The sequence below is a fragment of the Miniopterus natalensis genome, chromosome 17 (assembly GCF_054644295.1).
Source record: "Miniopterus natalensis isolate mMinNat1 chromosome 17, mMinNat1.hap1, whole genome shotgun sequence".
Lineage (NCBI taxonomy): Eukaryota > Metazoa > Chordata > Mammalia > Chiroptera > Miniopteridae > Miniopterus > Miniopterus natalensis.
This window is the reverse complement of record NC_142097.1, coordinates 38,180,078-38,199,375: the sequence shown is the minus strand read 5'-3', so window position 1 is coordinate 38,199,375 and position 19,298 is coordinate 38,180,078. Positions and strand designations below refer to the sequence as shown.

The window sequence follows — 19,298 nt, the reverse complement described above, 5'->3', positions numbered from 1 at the left end:
AGAGAATAGGTAAATATAGAACATCATTCCTTTTTAAATGTGAATATATACATATACACAGAAATAATTCTAACAGAGTACTAAACTTTCACAATTAAAATAAGTGTATTTTACACAACTAATTACTGCCAGCTAACACGTATAGTGGACTTCACCAATGGAGTAAAAATTGGGTTATTTAAGCAATCTTAAATGAAGTAAAAAAAAAGTCCTTCAAAGTGAAAGAAACAGTGTGAAGCTATTTTCTTTTAAGTTTAAGTCTGTTCCATTTTCTCTCATGGGCCTCATTTTTGAAACAGCAATTCACTTTCAAAAACAAACTCAAAGCTTTTATTTTTTAATTCAAATCCCATTGTCTGCTGTCTGCAGCAGTTTCCAAATGGAAAAGATGCCCTAAGCTCTGCTGGCTTTTACACAAAAGATTTTAGTAAGAGGAGAAAACAGCAGTTCAAAACAACAACAGAAAAAGCAGACTGTTAATACCAACTGTGGAAAAATCTGAACACACTATGTTCTCTAAATAATGAGTCTGCTGATTGATTATCTTTTAGAACTTACGTTATATCACATTCACACTTTTTAATAACTGATAATCTGGAATAGAGGATTCTAATTTACCATGTTTCGACATACATACACAGTGTCCCAAGAAATGTATACGCACTTTGAAGGCAGTGTTTATTAAAATACATTTCATTTTTAAAATGTAATCGCATTTACAGCTATCAGCTGTTAAAGTCTGTACACATTCTGGGGGGGACACCCTGTATTTTATTCAATGGTAGTTCAAATTTGCCCTGTAAGAATCATTTGATTTGTGAACGGGCCTAACTATAAGAATTCCATTAGAAATGGGTTTCCTTATTATTATTATACTCACACCAAAGGTGCTTTCTCTATTTCAGAGACTCAACTGCACTTGGCAAAACTATTTACAATAAAAACCGCTGAAGAACATTTCTTCAAAAGATGACAGTTGAAAGAATTTCCTGCTTCCTGGCTGCCATCATTATTATTTTGAAGGAATCTGAATCCAGCCTCACTGAACAGATCAAGCCTGGGGAGGACTCCTCACACTGACCAGACACAGGTGTAGGGTTTGTGGGGGAGAAAGGGGATCCCAGAGGCATGCACCAAGTAGGATTTTTCATCAGCTCATTTAACCACCCTATAGTGTTATGATAGGTAGAAGCCTAGAATGCCTAAAATATACACACTCTTAACATCAACAAGTGGGAGAGTCAAAGGGTCTGGCAGGATTGGTGAAGGAAGATAGAAGACAGACCATATCAAAACACCCCATGACTATTTATGTCAGTCGCTCCATGTACTCCTAATACTTTTTCATATTTGATTAAGAACTCCTGCGTTTAGCATGAAAAAAATCTATCCTTTGTCCAATTTATTGACTTGTATTGTTAATTTGTGCAATAGTATTACATTCTTTCTTTTCATCTGAATACAAGTGATAAGAGTTTCATCATCTTTTTAATATTCTTGTGTAACTTTTAGTTGAATCTTTTATAAATAGCATATACATGCCCATAAGTCAGCTAATCAATACTTTTTTGCTAGAAAAATTTAACCTATTAATATTTATTATTACAATTATGTACTCTGTCTTATCTTGGACATTTTGTTCTGTTTCTGCTTCTGTTCCTTTGGCAATATCTCAAGTTTTGCTTTTATCTTCTCAATATTATTATGATAATGTAACATCTTGTTCATTTTATTCATGTCTATGTTTATATATTTCAAAGTTATTTTATCTACATTTCCCTAATTTTAAGAATTTTTTGAATCTCAGCTCTTTCATGGCAAAGTTTTTTAGCATACTATACTCCTCTCACTCTCCCACTATCCACCTACTTCTTGATCTTTGTTAATGTAATCTAGGGATTTAGATTTAAGTTATTAAATTTGTGTTTTCTACTGTATATACCTTCTTTTTCAAGAATCAGTAAACATTAGCATTCAATCTTGTAACAAGATTTGTAACAGTTAATTTTGTTTCTGGTTTGTTGGATTCCGTTGTGTTCAACTCATCTTTAATGTGATGGTCTCCCCATGTGTGTGATGTCTTTTGCTTCATCTCTGGATTGGTTGATGTGCTCATATCATTTTTTCCAGAAAAGAAATAAGTGGTGTACATTATGTGAGTACTTACTAAGGAAATGTTTTTCTGTTGACTTTGCAAGCGAAAACTCCTTGGTTATGTGTAAAATTAGGTCATACCTTTCTCCTTCAATACTCTGAAGCATTACTCCATTATCTTTCTAAATTTTTAGCCAGTTGCATCCTGCTTAGAAACTTCTAGGAGTTTTAGTTTATTCTTACCTCTATTTGAGGTTCAATTCTTTTTCCAGAACGTATGCAGGTTTCACTGCATTGATTTTACTTGATCTGTGGCCTCTTTCCTATAAATCATGTCTTCTTGTAACAGTGCTACTTTTCTGAATATTTTTTCTGAATTATTCAGTAGATCATTTTCAGAAATGTGCTTTTCTTCTATGACTGCTGGACACAAATGTCTTTTTCTTGTCCTACAGAATGTTTTCACAAGTCTCACTGTTGTTTGCTTGTTTTTTCTCCTTACTTACCCAAGAATTCTGTGATCCATTAATATTGCATCATCAGCTGCAAGAGGTGCATTTACTGAGCCAAAGGTGCCCATTATAGATTCAGCTTTTCTCAGAAGGTGGCTCTGTCGGTCGTAGCAGTTTCAAACACCTCAGTCTGAGCCTTCTTAACTGTACACTTAAAACTTATTGGAGGTCCCCTCCTTCAGTGCTTTCTTGTAATCCTCTAAATGTCAAGCCAGTCAGAGAGTTTCCTATGCAGCTCCGCAAGATATTGGGACCAGATATACTTTCCAGAGCCTGGGCTCTGATCACAGTGGGGAGCTGGGAAAAGAGGCACATCCATGTGGCAGGGACTGAAGGTCACCCTTCAGCACAAACTCTTGGCAGGAATGTAGTCTTCGTCCCAGGCAGTGAGAGGAGAAACAAAGAGATTGGGCCCTCAGACCTAATCTCAGGACCCAAATTCACACAACTCAATGGGAATGGAAACCTCAAGAAAATAACAAGAAAACAGTTCCAAGCTAGCAAACCCCACAGGACTCAGTCGACCTTCCATAGGAAAGTTGCTACGACCCAGTCAGTGTGTGCTTGGGACTCCTGAGGAAGACAACTCCAGCTAAAAATGAAACCACAAACAAGCACTGCAACATTCCTTATAATCAAGAGGACTTGAAATTAACTAAATACCCTTGAATCGGGGAGATGACAAATAAAATATGGTATAGTCATATGATAAAATACATTCAATGTTAAGAGGATTGCATAAATCAACACAGACAGGACACGGATATATAAAATTAAATATAAAAGAGCAAACAAAACTAATATATATATAATCTGTAGTACTCATCTAACGTTTTAAAAATAGAAGCATAAAATGCATATACATTAACATCATCTATGCATATAAAATAACAGACTGAAATATTACACACTGAATCAGTTATAGTGGTTTTCTTGCCAGTGGAGGGGGCAATGCGATCAGACAGGAACAACAAAGCAGGCGACGTCATCTGTAATGGTTTAGTTTAAACAAGCTACCAACAACTGGATTCTTCAGGATGGCTACCTTGGTGTTTGCTCCCTTTATTCTTTATTTTATTTTTATTTTCTCTTAAAACGAAAGAATATACTACTAACTTGTACAAAAACTGGAGCCAGCCTCTGTCTTCCCACCCTGGAAAATAACTCGCTGCAACTAATGAATAGAACACTCGTTACGACGCATGCACACAGACTCGGTCAGCCTGAATCCTGGCTCTGCAGAGCCCGGCCACTCCTGGGGTTCACCTGCAGGCCGATCCACGCTCCGAAGGGAGCTACTCCAGCCATCACCACACGTGGAGACACAACTTTGAAATGGTTATTCTGGCATTAAGGTGAGGACGAATGAAGGCGTCCCGAGGGCGGAGAGCAGCCCCAGGTGCTCTCCCCGCCTCCCTGTGCTCACTGCCACGGGGCCTCGGTCAGAGCGCCCCCAGCGGCCTGGAGGGGCAGGGAGCCGGCGCTCCAGAGACCACAGCGCAGCCCTGGCCCTTCACGGGCTCGCGGGGAACAGGGGAGCCGCTGACCGACGCTTCCCCCCGGCTCTTGTGCTTGGTCACTAGGGTTCACCTCTTCCTCTAAGGCTCTGGTGGAGGTGGGTGTCCTCTGCCAAGACTAACGTCCCTTTCTCATTCTGAGCTCCTGACCCAGCCGCATGGTTCATTTGGGTAAAGCTTTTTTTTAGGTGAAGACGTTTCTGTCATACTTAAGATCAGAATGGGCCTTGCCCTGGGAGAGTGACTTTCCGAAAGGACCGCGTGCTGCCCTCACCTGCGCTTTCATCTCGGCGTAGACCTTCTCCGAGTTGAGCTCCACCTGCCTCCTGAAGTCCTCCAGGGCGGCGTCCGCCTGCTGGGCCTGCGCCCGCTGCGCCTCGGCCACGCGCGCCAGCTGCTCCTCCCTCTCCCTGGAAGGGCCAGGCCGGGGTGAGGCGGGAAGGGCTGGGGCCGGGGTGAAGCAGGAGGGGCCGGGGTGAGGCGGGAAGGGCTGGGGCCGGGGTGAGGCAGGAGGGGCCGGGGTGAGGCGGGAAGGGCTGGGGCCGGGGTGAGGCAGGAGGGGCCGGGGTGAGGCGGGAAGGGCTGGGGCCGGGGTGAAGCAGGAGGGGCCGGGGTGAGGCGGGAAGGGCTGGGGCCGGGGTGAGGCAGGAGGGGCCGGGGTGAGGCGGGAAGGGCCGCGCTCCCGAGGGCTGTTCCTCCCTCTCCCTGGAAGGGCCGGGCCGGGGTGAGGCGGGAAGGGCGGGGGGGCCCGGGGTGAGGCGGGGGTGAGGCGGGGGTGAGGCGGGGGTGAGGCGGGGGTGAGGCGGGGGTGAGGCGGGGGTGAGGCGGGAGGGGCCGCAGTCGCTCGCGCTCCACCTCGGGAACAAAACTCAGGTTTCAACTGTTAGACCCAAATTCTACGTGACTTTCCTTGAAAAAGTTGACAGTAACTTACTTGTCTCAGGAAAAACAGGGCACAGACACGTGGTACGTGTTCTGAGGAAAGCACAGGCGCTTCCGAAGACGCCCCTAAAAACCAGAGTGTCTGGGCGCGGCAGGCTGCGCCCCGCGGCCGCAGGGCCTGGCCTGCTCGGCTGCACCTCCACCCCCAGCAGCCCGCTCAGGCAGCAGGCGCCTTGCGCGGGCCGTACCAGGCCTTCCCGGGCACACATGCACTATTGCGTTTCAATACTCAAATATTTGACTATTAAGACAACATATGAGAAAAACATAAAATCGTGTAAATCACAGTGGGTACCATGGCCTAGACCTAGGGCGGCAAATGTGACGGACAGTTGTTACAAATGCTGGACGGACACTTGCCCGGTGCGAGGGACCCAGCGGCCGGACGGCGGCCCAGGATGCTCTGGGGCCAGGCTCGGGAACAGGCGGCGGCGCCGGACGCCCGAGCGGCCTCCCCACCGCCGGGGCGGCGCCGGACGCCCGAGCGGCCTCCCCACCGCCGGGGCGGCGCCGGACGCCCGAGCGGCCTCCCCACCGCCGGGGCCGCGCCGGACGCCCGAGCGGCCTCCCCACCGCCGGGGCCGCGCCGGACGCCCGAGCGGCCTCCCCACCGCCGGGGGCGCGCCGGACGCCCGAGCGGCCTCCCCACCGCCGGGGGCGCGCCGGATGCCCGAGCGGCCTCCCCACCGCCGGGCGGCCCCGGGCAGCAGCGACTTCTCTGCTGGACCGTAGAGTCTAGTCCGCCCTGTTACTCTCTCATTTGGGGGCCTCCTAAAAGCAGTTGGGAGGACTATTTCACAATTGGGATTATAATTTTTCAAAGATCTACTTTTGATTGTTCAGTCTGTCTATAAATAGGTAAGAAAGTATATTGAACAATAAAAACTTTAAAATTTTATATATCATATCGTCTTAAGTTATGTCCCATCACTTAGCCAAAAGAAAATTTTACCAATATAGTTTTTAAAAATGCATGACTTATGGCTGAAATATCAACTTTGTTCTTTGAATATTGAAAGTCAGTTGTTTTACATTTTTTTGTCCAATAATTCACAGAAGCTATTTAGCTAAACTCTTTCAGTTTAATAAGACCAATATTTTCTCTATGTCATCTCATTCTTACCTACCAAGTTTAGTTCATTTACTTTATAAATAACTTATGACCACATAAGTCAAAGGGATAAACTTTAATTATAATCAGGCACATATTACAGACCATATTTAAATATATATATATATTTTTAAATATCATTAAAATGAAGCCTTGTTCAATAAGGCATGCTGCTTTTAATTGATAACTTCTATCCTGATTTGCAAATAGAAAATATTATTCTATATGTATAAACAGCAGCCACAGGGAAATGTGTGAACTCTCCCAAGCAATTTTAGTCCCATTACAAGGCTGAGCTAATTCAGCAGTAAAGCTAAATATCAAAGGAGGCCTCACTCAATGTAAATCAATGCTCTATCCAGTTAAACCATGGCAAACACATAGAGCTCCACTAATATTTAGGAATTGTCTGTCTTAATATAAATAAAATATCTGTCTTAATTTCAATAGATTATATTCCTTTTAATGAGGGATCCATTTTCATCTCTATCAAAGGCATGAAGTGGAAGTAAAGACTCTCAGCGTTTGAGAGAGAGGAAGATCTGCTCCTTACTAACATAAGCACAGTGTTCCTTTTTATGGTTCTGAATAGCGTCCCGTAAGAAGCAAAAAATAAAAAGTGACTTTGAAGATGAGTTTCCCAGTGGGACCAGCTGTGGGGCTGCGGATAAATGCATCACTCAAATGCCTCAGAGCTGGGCCTCCATGCAGATAAAAAGGTGGCAAGAAGATCTGCTTCTGAGCTCTGATTTATTTCTAAAATGCAGTAAATTTTCCTCATCTGAGTACATAAAGCACAAGGCCAAAAGAAGCTGCATTCTTATACAACCACGAGCCAGCTCAGATTAAAGGGTGCTCTGAAGCACATGATTATTCCAAAAAGGCAGTAAAACGCAGGAGCTAATGGAGTACAATTTAGTACTTCTTGAGCTTTACAAGCTAACATTTCTACATGCAGGCCAACCGTAATTTGAAAATCTCCCCTTTGCACATTTCTGTGCCAGGGCTTTTGATAATGATGGCAGGGATCCAACGTGTATTTATGAGGCTTCACATTACAGTATTCTGCATTTGCTGCCAGCTTGGCATCTCCACTGGAAACTCCAAGAAAAACAAAACAAAATAAAAAACTTCAAACAAGTCTGAAAAGAGGCTGGAAGAGTCTCCATTCCCTTTCCAGCTGAGCTGGTAAACAAGACTTCCAAGCAACTATATCATCTCTGTTCATGGCTGCTGCGGGGCCTTAAACTGATTAAAGTGAATTAGTCAAAAACATTAAGATACTACTATGACTTAAAAGGCACTAAAAATAATACCTTTCACTAAGCATGATAAATGGCCTCTTCTACATGACTGCCGAGACTAGTGGTCTCTGCTAAATTTTGGTTAAAAAGGTAAAAACTATGGACATCTAAACATTTGAAACTATAAGAGTCAGAAAGGAATACCTGGTAAAACAGAAATTAGTATGGGTCTTAATGTTGGAAAAATGACAACACTCCTCAAATGGACCTAAAAATTCAACATAATGTGTTGAAATCCCAGGTGGCAGTTTGAAGAAATTGACAAGCTGACCCTAAAATTCATATGGAAATGCAAGGGACCCAGACTAGGTGAAACAATCTTGAAAAAGAACTTATTACAAAGCTAGAGTAATAAAAACAGCATGCTGGTGGCATAGGATAGACATAAGTCAATTCAGATTCCAGAAACGAACCCAAGCGTCGATCACAGGTGGATTTTCAGCAAGGGTGCCGAGGCAATCCAGTGCGGAAAGAACAGTCCTTACAACCAGTGGTGCTATGACAACTAATATCCACATGCAAAAGAAGAAGGTTCAGTTCCTTCCTTACACAATTTACGAAAATTAACTCAAGATGGGCCACAGACCTGTAAGAGCTAAAAATATAAAACTCTTAGAAGAAAACATAGGAGTAAATCTTTGTTACCTTGAGCTAAGCTAAACCTTCTTAGATATGACACCAAAAGCAGAAACAAAAAAATAAAATATAGATAAACAGACTTCAGCAAATTAAACTCTTGTCCTGCTAGGGATGTTATCAAAGGTAAAAAGAAAATCCATAGAAGGTGAGAAAATATTTGCAAATCACATATCTAAAGAGAGACTTGTATCAAGAATACATAAAGTAGCCTTACAAACTAATAATAAAAAGATAACACTTTAAAAATAGGTGAAGAATCTGAATAGACATTTCTCCAGAGAATACATACAACTGGCCAATAAGCACATGAAAGCTACACTCAGTCTCATTAGTGACCAAGAAAATACAAATCAAAAGCACAGTGAGATACCATTATGCAACTTAGTAGGACTACAATCAAAAGACAGATAATAAGTGGTTTGTTTTGTTTTCATCAGGATAATATAAATCAAAACCACAATGAGATATCACCTCAAACCTATTAGAATGGCTATCATCAAAAAGACAAAAATAATAAGTGTTGGTGGGGATATGAAGGGAGCACTTGTGCACTGTTGGTGAGAATATAACTGATACAGTCACTATGGAAAACAGTATGAAGGTTCCTCAAAGAATTAAAAACAGGACTACCATATGTTCCAGCAATTCTTCTTTTGGATATATATCTGAAGATAATGAAATCTGCACACCTGCCCCCCAATGTTCAATGCATTCTTATTTACAATAGCCAAAACATTAAAACAACCTAAGTATTCATTAACAAATGGATGGATTAAAAAAACAAACACACACACATAATACAATGAAATATTATTCAGCAATAAAGAAGGAAATCCTGTCATTTGCAACAACATGGATGGTCCTTTTTACTTATGCTAAGTAAAATACATCTGACAACGAAAGACAAATACTGTATGATCTCACTTATTTATGAAATCTAAAAAACCCAAACTCAAACAGAAAACAGATTGGTGGTTGCTAGGAGGTCTGTAAGTCCTTCGAAGCCAATTGGATTTAAATCATGATTCAAAAGATCCTGGCATTACCCTCCTGGTAACTTAGTGTGTTCTAGATGCTGAGACTAAGGTTCTGGCAGCAAAGCCTGAGATTCACTTGGTCAAATACTGCAGAAAACCGACACACAATAAGAAATGGTTCTCATCTTGGAGAAACTACAATCTGACTGAGGTGAAAGAAAAATACAAGGAAAAAAATCAAATAGGAGTGTAGTATTATATATTTTTGTGACAAATTCTAAGTACTATAGGAATACATAAATGGAAGAGGCAGTGAGAGCCTGTACAAGAAAACCAGTTTCAGAAGATCAGAAGACTTGTGTATAAAGTGTAAATAAAGCAATATCAGTAAATGTAATGAAATGTTGAAACAGTTTAAAGTTTTCCATAATAATTTTGTGCCAAACTGACTTTGGCCTATAATATGGGTTTATAAATAAGTTTTAAAAACTCTACCTCAGCAAATAGGAAAGTGATTAACATTTTTATGGTAAAATAAGAAAACCTTGAGAAAATGATCCTTAAAGATAAAACAGCTACAGTGCAGAGCGAAAAAAAATTCCTTTAAAATCTTTAAACTTCAAAATAAATCCCAAATATAATGTTGCTTCCTCTTATGTTTCCATATTTAAGAAAGCACTGATTAAAAGTTCCTTATGTAAATTATACCTCACACATGCAGAGCTACATACATACCCACCATGCATCTCAGTTCACAGGCCACAGTCTGTCAGTAAATAATGAGGAAATACATGTTCATCCCGTAAACGGCAAAGCCTAAATATTTTGAAACGGGTGCAGGACCATTCCTGTTACTCGGCAGCGCGGAGCCGTTCAGGCAGAATGATAAGTAAACCGAAGCCAGATCAAAGGAATAAAGAAAAAAGCTGAAATGTGAAGCTGCAATATTTATTTCCTTCAAATATTACCCATGCCTTGTCCCTAGGCAGTTCAATCTTTCAAAGGAGCTGGAGAACAGTCCCACTCGCATTTACTGCTGTGCACAATAGATCAAATTATAAGTAGGAAGATTTTATTTACCAAGGACAAATGCAATATTTACCAATAAGAGAAGTTTTCTGTTTATCATAAATATTTCTAAGTTATAAAAAAATACATATTTTAAAGCCACAATAGATATTTTCCAGTACTTTCAGTGACCGACACCGCTACAAACTAACATTTATAGTGCAACCATAATTTTTCAATGTCTATGCAAATACAGTCACAGGAACATTTATCAGTGCTTACCATGCTCATCACAGTTTAAGCAGTTCCTGTGTTACTTCATTTCATTTTTATAACTATAAAAAGTGATTTACTTTTTTCACAAATGAAAAGAATAAAGTTTAGAAGAATTAAGTGATCTGCCCAAGTCATTTATTGGCCTCTAATCTCTCTGAAATAGAAAATGTTAACATTGTTTTCTAATTTTATACAAGTTTACGTGAAAATGTATTCCTACAGGACAAACCCTAGGTGTTCCTGATAAAGCGGTGGTAGCTGATTTTCATGAACCTTCCTTAAAATTCCTAGGGAATCCACAGAAGTATGCCATTCCCACATGAGTTCGAACTTTGTTAGTGACAATGTGTGATCATTTTCACAGAGGGGACATTTAAGTTCACCTTTATTTGTTCTAAGATAAATGTGCTTTTTAATAAATACTTTGCAGTAACATTGTATAGGCCACATTTAACCTATTCGTAACAATAAGCATAACTATTTAAGTGAATTTTTAAATATCTTCCAGCTCCCACTCCCTAAGTAACATGGCTACAGCGCTATAAAGACGCCAGCTCTCAGTGAGTGTTGCTCTCAGATGGACTGGCACAGACAAAGCTTTTCTACACACGGGCTGCATTTCTCATAACTTTTCTACTTCTCTCAGTGCCTCGGCACCGTTTCCTCGCGGCGTCAACATAACTGCTCAAACTCTAGCTGCCCAGCCAGCCTTCATCATAGTACCTCTCCACGTTTGCAGCTTCTGCACTGATTTAGTCTCTAGGTTTTCCAGTTCTAAGTTCCCGAGATCAGGGAGGAGGGCAGTGCTGGACAGAACAGTGGTTAAGAACAGGGGCTCTCGAGTCAAGCACAGTTTCCGATCCTGGCACCTCCACTTAACAGCTGTGTGACCTTACGCTCTTTGTACCTAATAATGGTAAAGTGAATAGTAAAATGAATGTGCTGCCTCTCCATCAGGTGCCCCTGTGGACCCGATGAATGTGGCAGAGAAAGGGAGGTGGTCCCATGCAGAGAACAGGTAGGCGGCTGTCAGGAGCCGGGGACGAGGCACATTCTCCCACTTGGGAACTGGGTAATAAACAGTGACATATCTAGTATACGATGCCATCTATGCATCATTTGGATCAAGTCACTTAAAAAAAAGCAGAAAAGCGCCTGGCCAATGTAACTCAGTGGTTGAACGTCAACCTATGATCCAGGAGATCGTGGTTTGATTCCCGGCCAGGGCACATGCCCAGGTTGCAGGTTTGGTCCCCAGCAGGGGGCATGCAGGAGGCAGCCGATCAATGACTCTCTCATCACTGATGTTTCTATCTCTTTCTCCCTCTCCCTTCTTCTCTCTGAAATCAACAAATACATATTAAAAAAAAAAAAAAGCAGAAAAGGAAATCCCTGAGTGACATAAGAGGTAAAATTCAGCATTCTGTCAGGAAGAGAGACCTGCAATAGGCCTCAGAGGCCTGGGTTGCATGGAGTCTCAGCTATGCCACACTGGTTAAACTGCTTCATCTCTCGGAACCCGTTTCTCCCTTGAAAATGCAGATGATAGCAAACAACCACATAAGATTCTTCTGAAGATAAATTAGGGGAATACATGTTAAAATCATTTTGTTACTATAAAATGTTAAATGAAGTATTGCTATATTTTCTTAGTTTATCAGCTCCCCACCAAGATTACATTTATTTCACCACATTTCATTGCTAAAGTAAACTTCTATTGTACTAAAACTCAAGAAGCTAAATGTATAAACTGCTTTTTAAAATGGGTTTTGCAAGCTGAGTTTCTGAAGCAAGCATCCAACAAGCCTAAAAATCCCATGCTACAAATTAAACCCACCGTGTGGATAGTCATAAACGTCTCCTCCGCAGAGGTCTCTCGAACATCGCCTGACACTCGTTTAAAGCAGGGTGCTCTCGTGAGAAGAAATGCAGAGTTCTATGGGGGCACAGCTACCAAGAAATACTTAACACACTAGAAATGTCCTTTTCCAGGTGAAACGAGGTCACTGCGTACTTTTGCCCTCCCCCTGAGCTTTCGAGGGAGGGTGGCCCGACATGCGTGTGGGGCTAAGGGATGCTTTCAGCAAACTGAGAACTCGGCTGCCCTACACCTCAAATGCTTTCAGGTGCTCAAGCAGACTGCAGAAAGGAGGGCAGGTAAGTCCCCGCCACCACCACTGAGACTTAAGAAAGCTATTTTTAAGAGGAAATTATAATCATAGTTTTTAGACACTTTTCAAAGTATAGGGATAACTTTTCTCAACATCACGCAAATGTCTGTATCAATACAAAACAATACTTTTAAACAAAACTTTAAAAATAACCTTTTTAAACAAAAAAATTTAAGTTTAGCAGTGCTTTCTAGTAATTGATCGATAATGTCCAACCTCAAACATAATGGTACCAGTTGCAAGAAGAGTGAACTTATTATATTCCCGTTAATTACTTAGAAAATTATTAAAATGAAACATGTTAAATGTGTAATAAATACATGTTCACATCATAAGCACAACCTACAAAATGACTGACTACACATTAGGGGTGTGGTAAAGTTTTTGTGATGAACTGGAACTTTCTCTACTAAACAAGGTGAATCCCCGTAGTCATAACGTCAACTACTACCACCTCTCAGAACTACACATGAGTCACGATGGAGGGAGCTAAGGAGCAATTAACGTCCCAAGTACAGAACTTGATGTTTCTAATTAGAGTCACACAGCACCCGTTTAAAGAGTAAAAGCCAAATCAAGAATCAGACAGCAAAAGGCAGGAAGTCTTTCAGTACAGATGGTTCCCAGGCCTGGTTTAAACCCCCCTTCGCGGTGTTTTCATATCTTTCACTAAGAGTAGAGATCTAGGGTTCAAATTACTGCAAGTTTCTTCCAAGTTCCTTGACATTTCTGTATTCCACACCTAAGGTGAATAAATTTTATATCAATAATAAGAAAAACGAGAGGATGTGAATTTGTAAAAGTCACCAATTTTTAAATTTCTTTGATGAATTTCATGACATCAAACTTCAGGAGCTCTGATTTGGTGAGGAATAAAGGAAATCCGGTGAGGAAATAAAAGCGTGTTTTCTGAAGGTGGGAATGTTTGACATTAGCTTATCTATTGTTTAGTACCCTCATCCAGAAAATCAGATCTGTTAGCTTTACTCCTAAGCTCATGCTCGGACATTAACATGTTACCAAATTCGTGTCCCTGAAACATTTCATTCCCTCGGGCAGGGAAATTCTCTCTTCCCTACCAGCTCATTTTCTGTCCTTCCTTCAAAACCTAGTTTATTGCAGAGAAATATTCAGGAAAGTAAGTCTCCCTCCAATGTCACTTTCACCATATACCAACCACACTGCTACCGATTCATCAGCCACACCCTGTTCCCCATGGGAAAACGGGCATCCTTCTGCCCACCTCAGGGGGATCTGGGATCCTCAGCCCGGACCACCCGTCTCCTGTGCTTTCTGCTCCAGCCGGGTTCATCTTCACAGGTCCCTTCACACACACTCTGCACTCTCCATCTCTTCATCTAAGGTCCCTTCTCTTCCAACTTCCTAGATGACTTTTACTGTACATATGAGTAAATATATCAGGTATATAAGCCACTGTGTTCAGAATATATCTTGGGGACATCATCAGAAAGAGATCTACTATTTAAATTAATACCAAATTGAGAGTTTGATTGTACAAGTTTATTACTGATGAAACTTATTTTCTGAGTCCTATGAACAGATACTCTGAAATCTTTCTCACTGGACAATGTCAGTATCCAGAGTTCACCCTCAAGTACCCTCGGTAGGTTCATTCTAACATACACACTCCATTACAATGGTGGATTAGCCTAGAACTTTAATAGCAGAGACAAACAATAAACTTTTTAAATAACACAACTATAATTTATTTATTTCTGGTTACATTTAATCCTACTTTGATATAATTAATCTAATTCTAGTTATGTAAAATCTAAAATGATTCCATACATGTCAAATAATTTCTTCATGGTCCCAACTCTATACAACATCTAGACTGTTAGAGATAACATTATAAGCAAATATAAGTATCTGAAATATTTTGATGGAATATATTATAAATTGTACCTGGTCTTAATTTTAGTAATAATAGTAATAGAAAAAATATACTGAAAATTTACAAATGCAACTAATTAGTCTTTAAATTCACATATTCTCGGTTAAAACCAACACCACATAGCCTTTAACAAGTATTAAAAGTTACAGGCTACTTTTATGCTGTAGTGGAACAGCTTTTATACCTACTCTTACAAGAAAATGTTTTAAAAGTAGAAATCTGTTTTCTAAACAGAATAAAATTTCTTATCAAGGTGACCCTGTAAAGATATCTTCATTCACTTATTAAGAAATCTTTAGATTAACTATTGAAGTTTATAGCCTTCCTTTTAGCTTCTCTCTAGACAGCTCCTTAATTCACATTTTCTTCCACTTTAAAGTATATATCACTATTAATTCCTTTTCACCAACTTTACAAACAAAATGACCAAGTCCCAGCTCCTCATTTTGGCTATCTATAAAACTGAATTTAGAATTCTATTCTTCAGCTATACTTTAAAATTCCTACACAAGATTGATTTAGCTCAGCTTTCCCTTTCTGCCAAAATTCAAAATTCAAGCTCCTGGGCAAACTGTAAGGTTATCTGCTGCAACTGCAACTTCACCCACATTTCTGCAGTGAGCAATGCTCCATGAAAACAAACCAAATCAAAATGCAGGCCACGCCTTTGAATGATCTCAAGATTGCTTAGCATTCCATTTATGTCTTCTTTTAAGATTAGTTTCTAGCAAGTAAAAGTACAAAACACTGTCATTATAACTTTGCAGTTTTATTATCTTTACTCTAAGGCATTAGTATTTGAAGATTAATCCCTACTCCTACCAATAGAAATGTTGATTTATAACAGCAAACAAGCAACCAAAGATAAATGAAGGAGATTTAAAAGAACCGTATAGGAAAGCTTTTCCACTCATGTTTAAAAATATAACTTCTTTAAAAATATAACTTTAGGGGTAAATAAGCTGCTTTCCACTGTAACAGGAGATTAAAATACTATGTACACTGAGCAAGAAAAAGACTTTTTCAAAAGCTTATGACAGTTTGTCAGGAAAATATCACCCCAAAACTATTTTATAAATTTCCTCATTTTTAACAAAACTATAGATAAAGTCAGGCAAAAGAAGTGCAGCTAATTTTTGTATAAATAAATAATGTCATGCAATGACTTTCAATAAACCAGATGGTGAACATTTGTTGAGTATGACTAACATTGAAAGTTGGCTTCAGAACAGGTCAACTAAAAATATAATTCAAGAACAGTCTGAATTACCTGAAAACATCAAGAACCTGTTTCTAAAAATTCTATGCACAAGTGAAATTGTATTTATAGAGGCAACGGTATATGAAAACATGGTTACATGGTTTCAAACAATAAAAAAGAGCCACCAATAACAGAACTCTTTGTTGGAGGGAGCAATATAAAAAAGAAAAACAGAATATGTTAAAAATAAGCCCTTAAGAAATGTTCACACTTTTTCCTTACTTGCTCGATTAGTTTCTAATCGGCCATTCACCAACTAGCAGGTCCACGCACCAGATCACTTGTGTCTTAGAACCGCCTAAATAAATAAAGTTGATATAATGACTGTATTCTCATAACTCGATGTTCAAAACTACAGCTGGGTGAGTACAAGTGAGGAAAGGCCTCTGGTAACTTCCTCCCTTTGGTCCCAAACCAGTATGAATCCCTGTCCCCTCCCACTGGTTCTCTCATGCCTCCGAATCACCTAATGGCCTAGCCTTCCCACACAGCGCCGGGCTGGGCACGATGTAAACACTGCACGGAAGTACACGTCTAACAGAAATGTGTATATGTGTTTACAAAGGAAACATAATAGGAATGTACATAGCAGCACTATTAATAACAGCCCCAGAGCAAAAACTGCCCAAATGGATACTGACAGCAGAATGGACGCATACCTCGTGGTGTGTTCACTTTAAAATGCTATTCAATACCTGGGAACGGGTAAACTACAATTCTGGGTAACGATGTATCTCACAAACCGAAATGCTGAGCAAAAGCAGCTCATTTCTCTCCTGCCATCCAGGGAACTGAATCCTGATCTGCTTAACTAAGGTAAGGAAAGAGGCTGTGAGACAGGCAGCAGGGTTCTCAGGAGGGTGTTAAAGGGACACTGATCCTACTACCTGCATCATGGATTCCATCAAGAAGCCTGCCCAGGAGCTGCTGGGAGTGCCCTACCCACAGATTCCCCCCCCAGGCCCTCAGCCACCCCAGCATTCTGTGCACCTTACCCACATACACCCCACCCTTTGGCGGGCTCCCTGTGTGTGCTCCCAATGGTGGCAGCCATAGTGAGCGCTAGCAGATGGCCAGGGAGAACACACAGATAGCCAGCCCAGATCCAAGGGCCAGAGAGAGGCCGCAAACTTGAGCTTCAGCGCCACTTTTGTTAAAACAAAAAAGAGACTGTCAGCACTTGACCTGACATGTTGCAGGATCAAGAAAAGGCATATGAGCTTAAGAATTCTGCCCCAAGGAGATGAAGAAGCATGGAGCAATGTGCCCTAGAAGGTCTGAGAAAGTCCCAGAATAACTAGCAGAGCTAAAGAAGGCATTTACCTCCAAGGGGCAGTTATTGAAGATCCCTAGTAGGTGACTGCCACTGCAAAAGAGAGGACAGCAACACAGAACTTCAAGGAACATGAAAATTCAAGGAAATATGACACCACCAAAGGATCATGATAACTTAACTGACCCCCAAAGACAGGGAGATCCGTGATTTCCCTGTAAGAGTACAAACAGCAAACTCAATGAAAGACAAGAAAACACAGACAGACAATTCGATGGAATCAGGAAAACCATATATAAACTTAATGAAAAGTTTAACAAAGAAATAGAGATCCTAAAAAGGGAGCAAACAGAAATTCTGGATTAAAGAATACAGTGCATGAAATGAAAAATGCCCTAGAGAGCATCAAGAGCAGTACGGATTAAGCAAAAGAAAGAACCTGTGAGACAGAAGGCAGGAACTTTTAAGTTAGTCAGAGGAGAACAAAGAAAAAAGAATGAAAAAGAATGAAGAAAGCCTATGTAAGCTATAAAATACATCAAAAGAACCAATTTCTAAAATATTGTGTTTCAGAAGGAGAAGACAGGGGGAAGGGGTAGGAAGCTAATTTAAAGAAATAATGGCAGAACTATGGAAAACAGTATGGAGGAGCCTCAAAAAATTAAAAATGATATGATGTTATATAGGAGAGTATGATGATCTAGCAATTTTGCTCTGGGAATATACTCAAAGAAAACAAAAACACTAACTTAAAAAATCTCTACACCCCATGTTCATAGCAGCATTATTTGCAAGACACATAAGTAACCTAAGAGTCCATTAATGGATGACTAAATAAAGAAGTTGTGGTATGTGTATGTACAACGGAATATTATTCAGCCATAAAAAATGAGGAAACCTGCCATTTGCAATGACATGGATGGACCTTGACAGCATTATGCACAGTGAAATAAGTCAGACAGAGAAAGACAAATACTGTGTGATCTCCTGCATTTGTGGCTTGGAACACTTCCTTACCAAGAGATAGAGAGCCCACAGAGCCTGGCCTGTGCTTATTATCTGGTGTGGGAATATCTCCGAGTTTCAGCTCCAAGAATGCTCTTTTGTCTTCGCTTGAAGTATGTGCATCACAAGGACACCTGGCCAACACTGGTGTTCTGTCTGTCTGGAGAGGACAGGACCTTTCCACTGTAGCACAGGTGGGGTAGGCAAATTGCCCTGCATTGGCCATTAGGACACACCCACTGCCCGTGGGGGACCACACCCACTGCGGAAGCTGATGGCTTCTCCATTCAGTGCTTGCTTGGGCTGTGTTCCTGGTGACACCCTTCCATTCCTGGTGGCCAGGACTGTGAAGAGCTTGCTCTCTTCCATGTGGTTGGGCTCCTCCCCAGCGACTGGTACCCAGTGCACAGTGCCTTACTCTCTTGGAACTGATACTAGTGCAGGGCAATCTGCTCTAACATTAGGAATCCAAATATGTGAGATACAATCATCTTCAGGTTTACAAAATAAGATTGATAAATAAAAATGGAAAACGAAACTGTAAGGATTACTTGTGAATTTCCACAAGGAGAAAACGTAAAGTATGTCTAAAAGGTACTGTAGTCTTCCACGGATAACACCTTTTATTCTTGTTTAAAATGTCCTAATTGTACGCTTACTAGGAAACTGTGTTTCCCATATCTCAGAGTCCTCCTAATTGCTTCTCGGAAAACATTGTGGCAGGCAGTCTTTAGATTCTAGTCCAGAAATAATCTCACTTGTAAAAAAAATAATGTAACTTCAACCTTATCACCTACCCACTTATTCTATGAAATACATAAAAGGTTTTTTCAGTCAAAAATCCCAAATAACTAGACTCTGGATATTTCAGAGACTCAAGTTTTACAGCCTGCTCTAGCCCATGCTGACTATGTGATTTGGGACAAGTTGACAGTGTCTCACAACGCTGAACAGTTGCTGGACACATTTATTTTAAAATATGTAAAATGTAGAAAAAAATTTAATCTCATCTGCTCACCAACTAGGGGTAACCATTATTAATGTTTTAGAATTCTTCCTTTTAAAATCTTTATGGGTTTCTTTTGTCTTTACTATTGTTTTAAGCTACAAAAGTAACATGCAATATTCTTACTGGGAGAGATTCAAACTATATGCAAGTATCTCATTATTATTCTCAGTTTACAGATGTGAAGCCTGAATCACGGAGAAGTGAAGCACCTTCCCAAGGTCACACAGCTCATAACCTGCGCTGGAATTGCAAGTATAGGAACTGTTACAAAATAGTCAAGGGGC

The 19,298-nt window shown here is 40.5% G+C and overlaps 1 protein-coding gene across 1 annotated transcript in view; it reads right to left on the bottom strand.

The window, feature by feature from the left end:
• Positions 1-19,298, bottom strand: part of CEP112 (centrosomal protein 112) — a 214,867-nt gene that overhangs the window by 135,983 nt on the left and 59,586 nt on the right. The window contains exon 17 of the mRNA XM_016214517.2: positions 4,398-4,533. Within this exon, the coding sequence (XP_016070003.2) occupies positions 4,398-4,533 (136 nt within the window). The remainder of the gene's footprint in view (positions 1-4,397; positions 4,534-19,298) is intronic.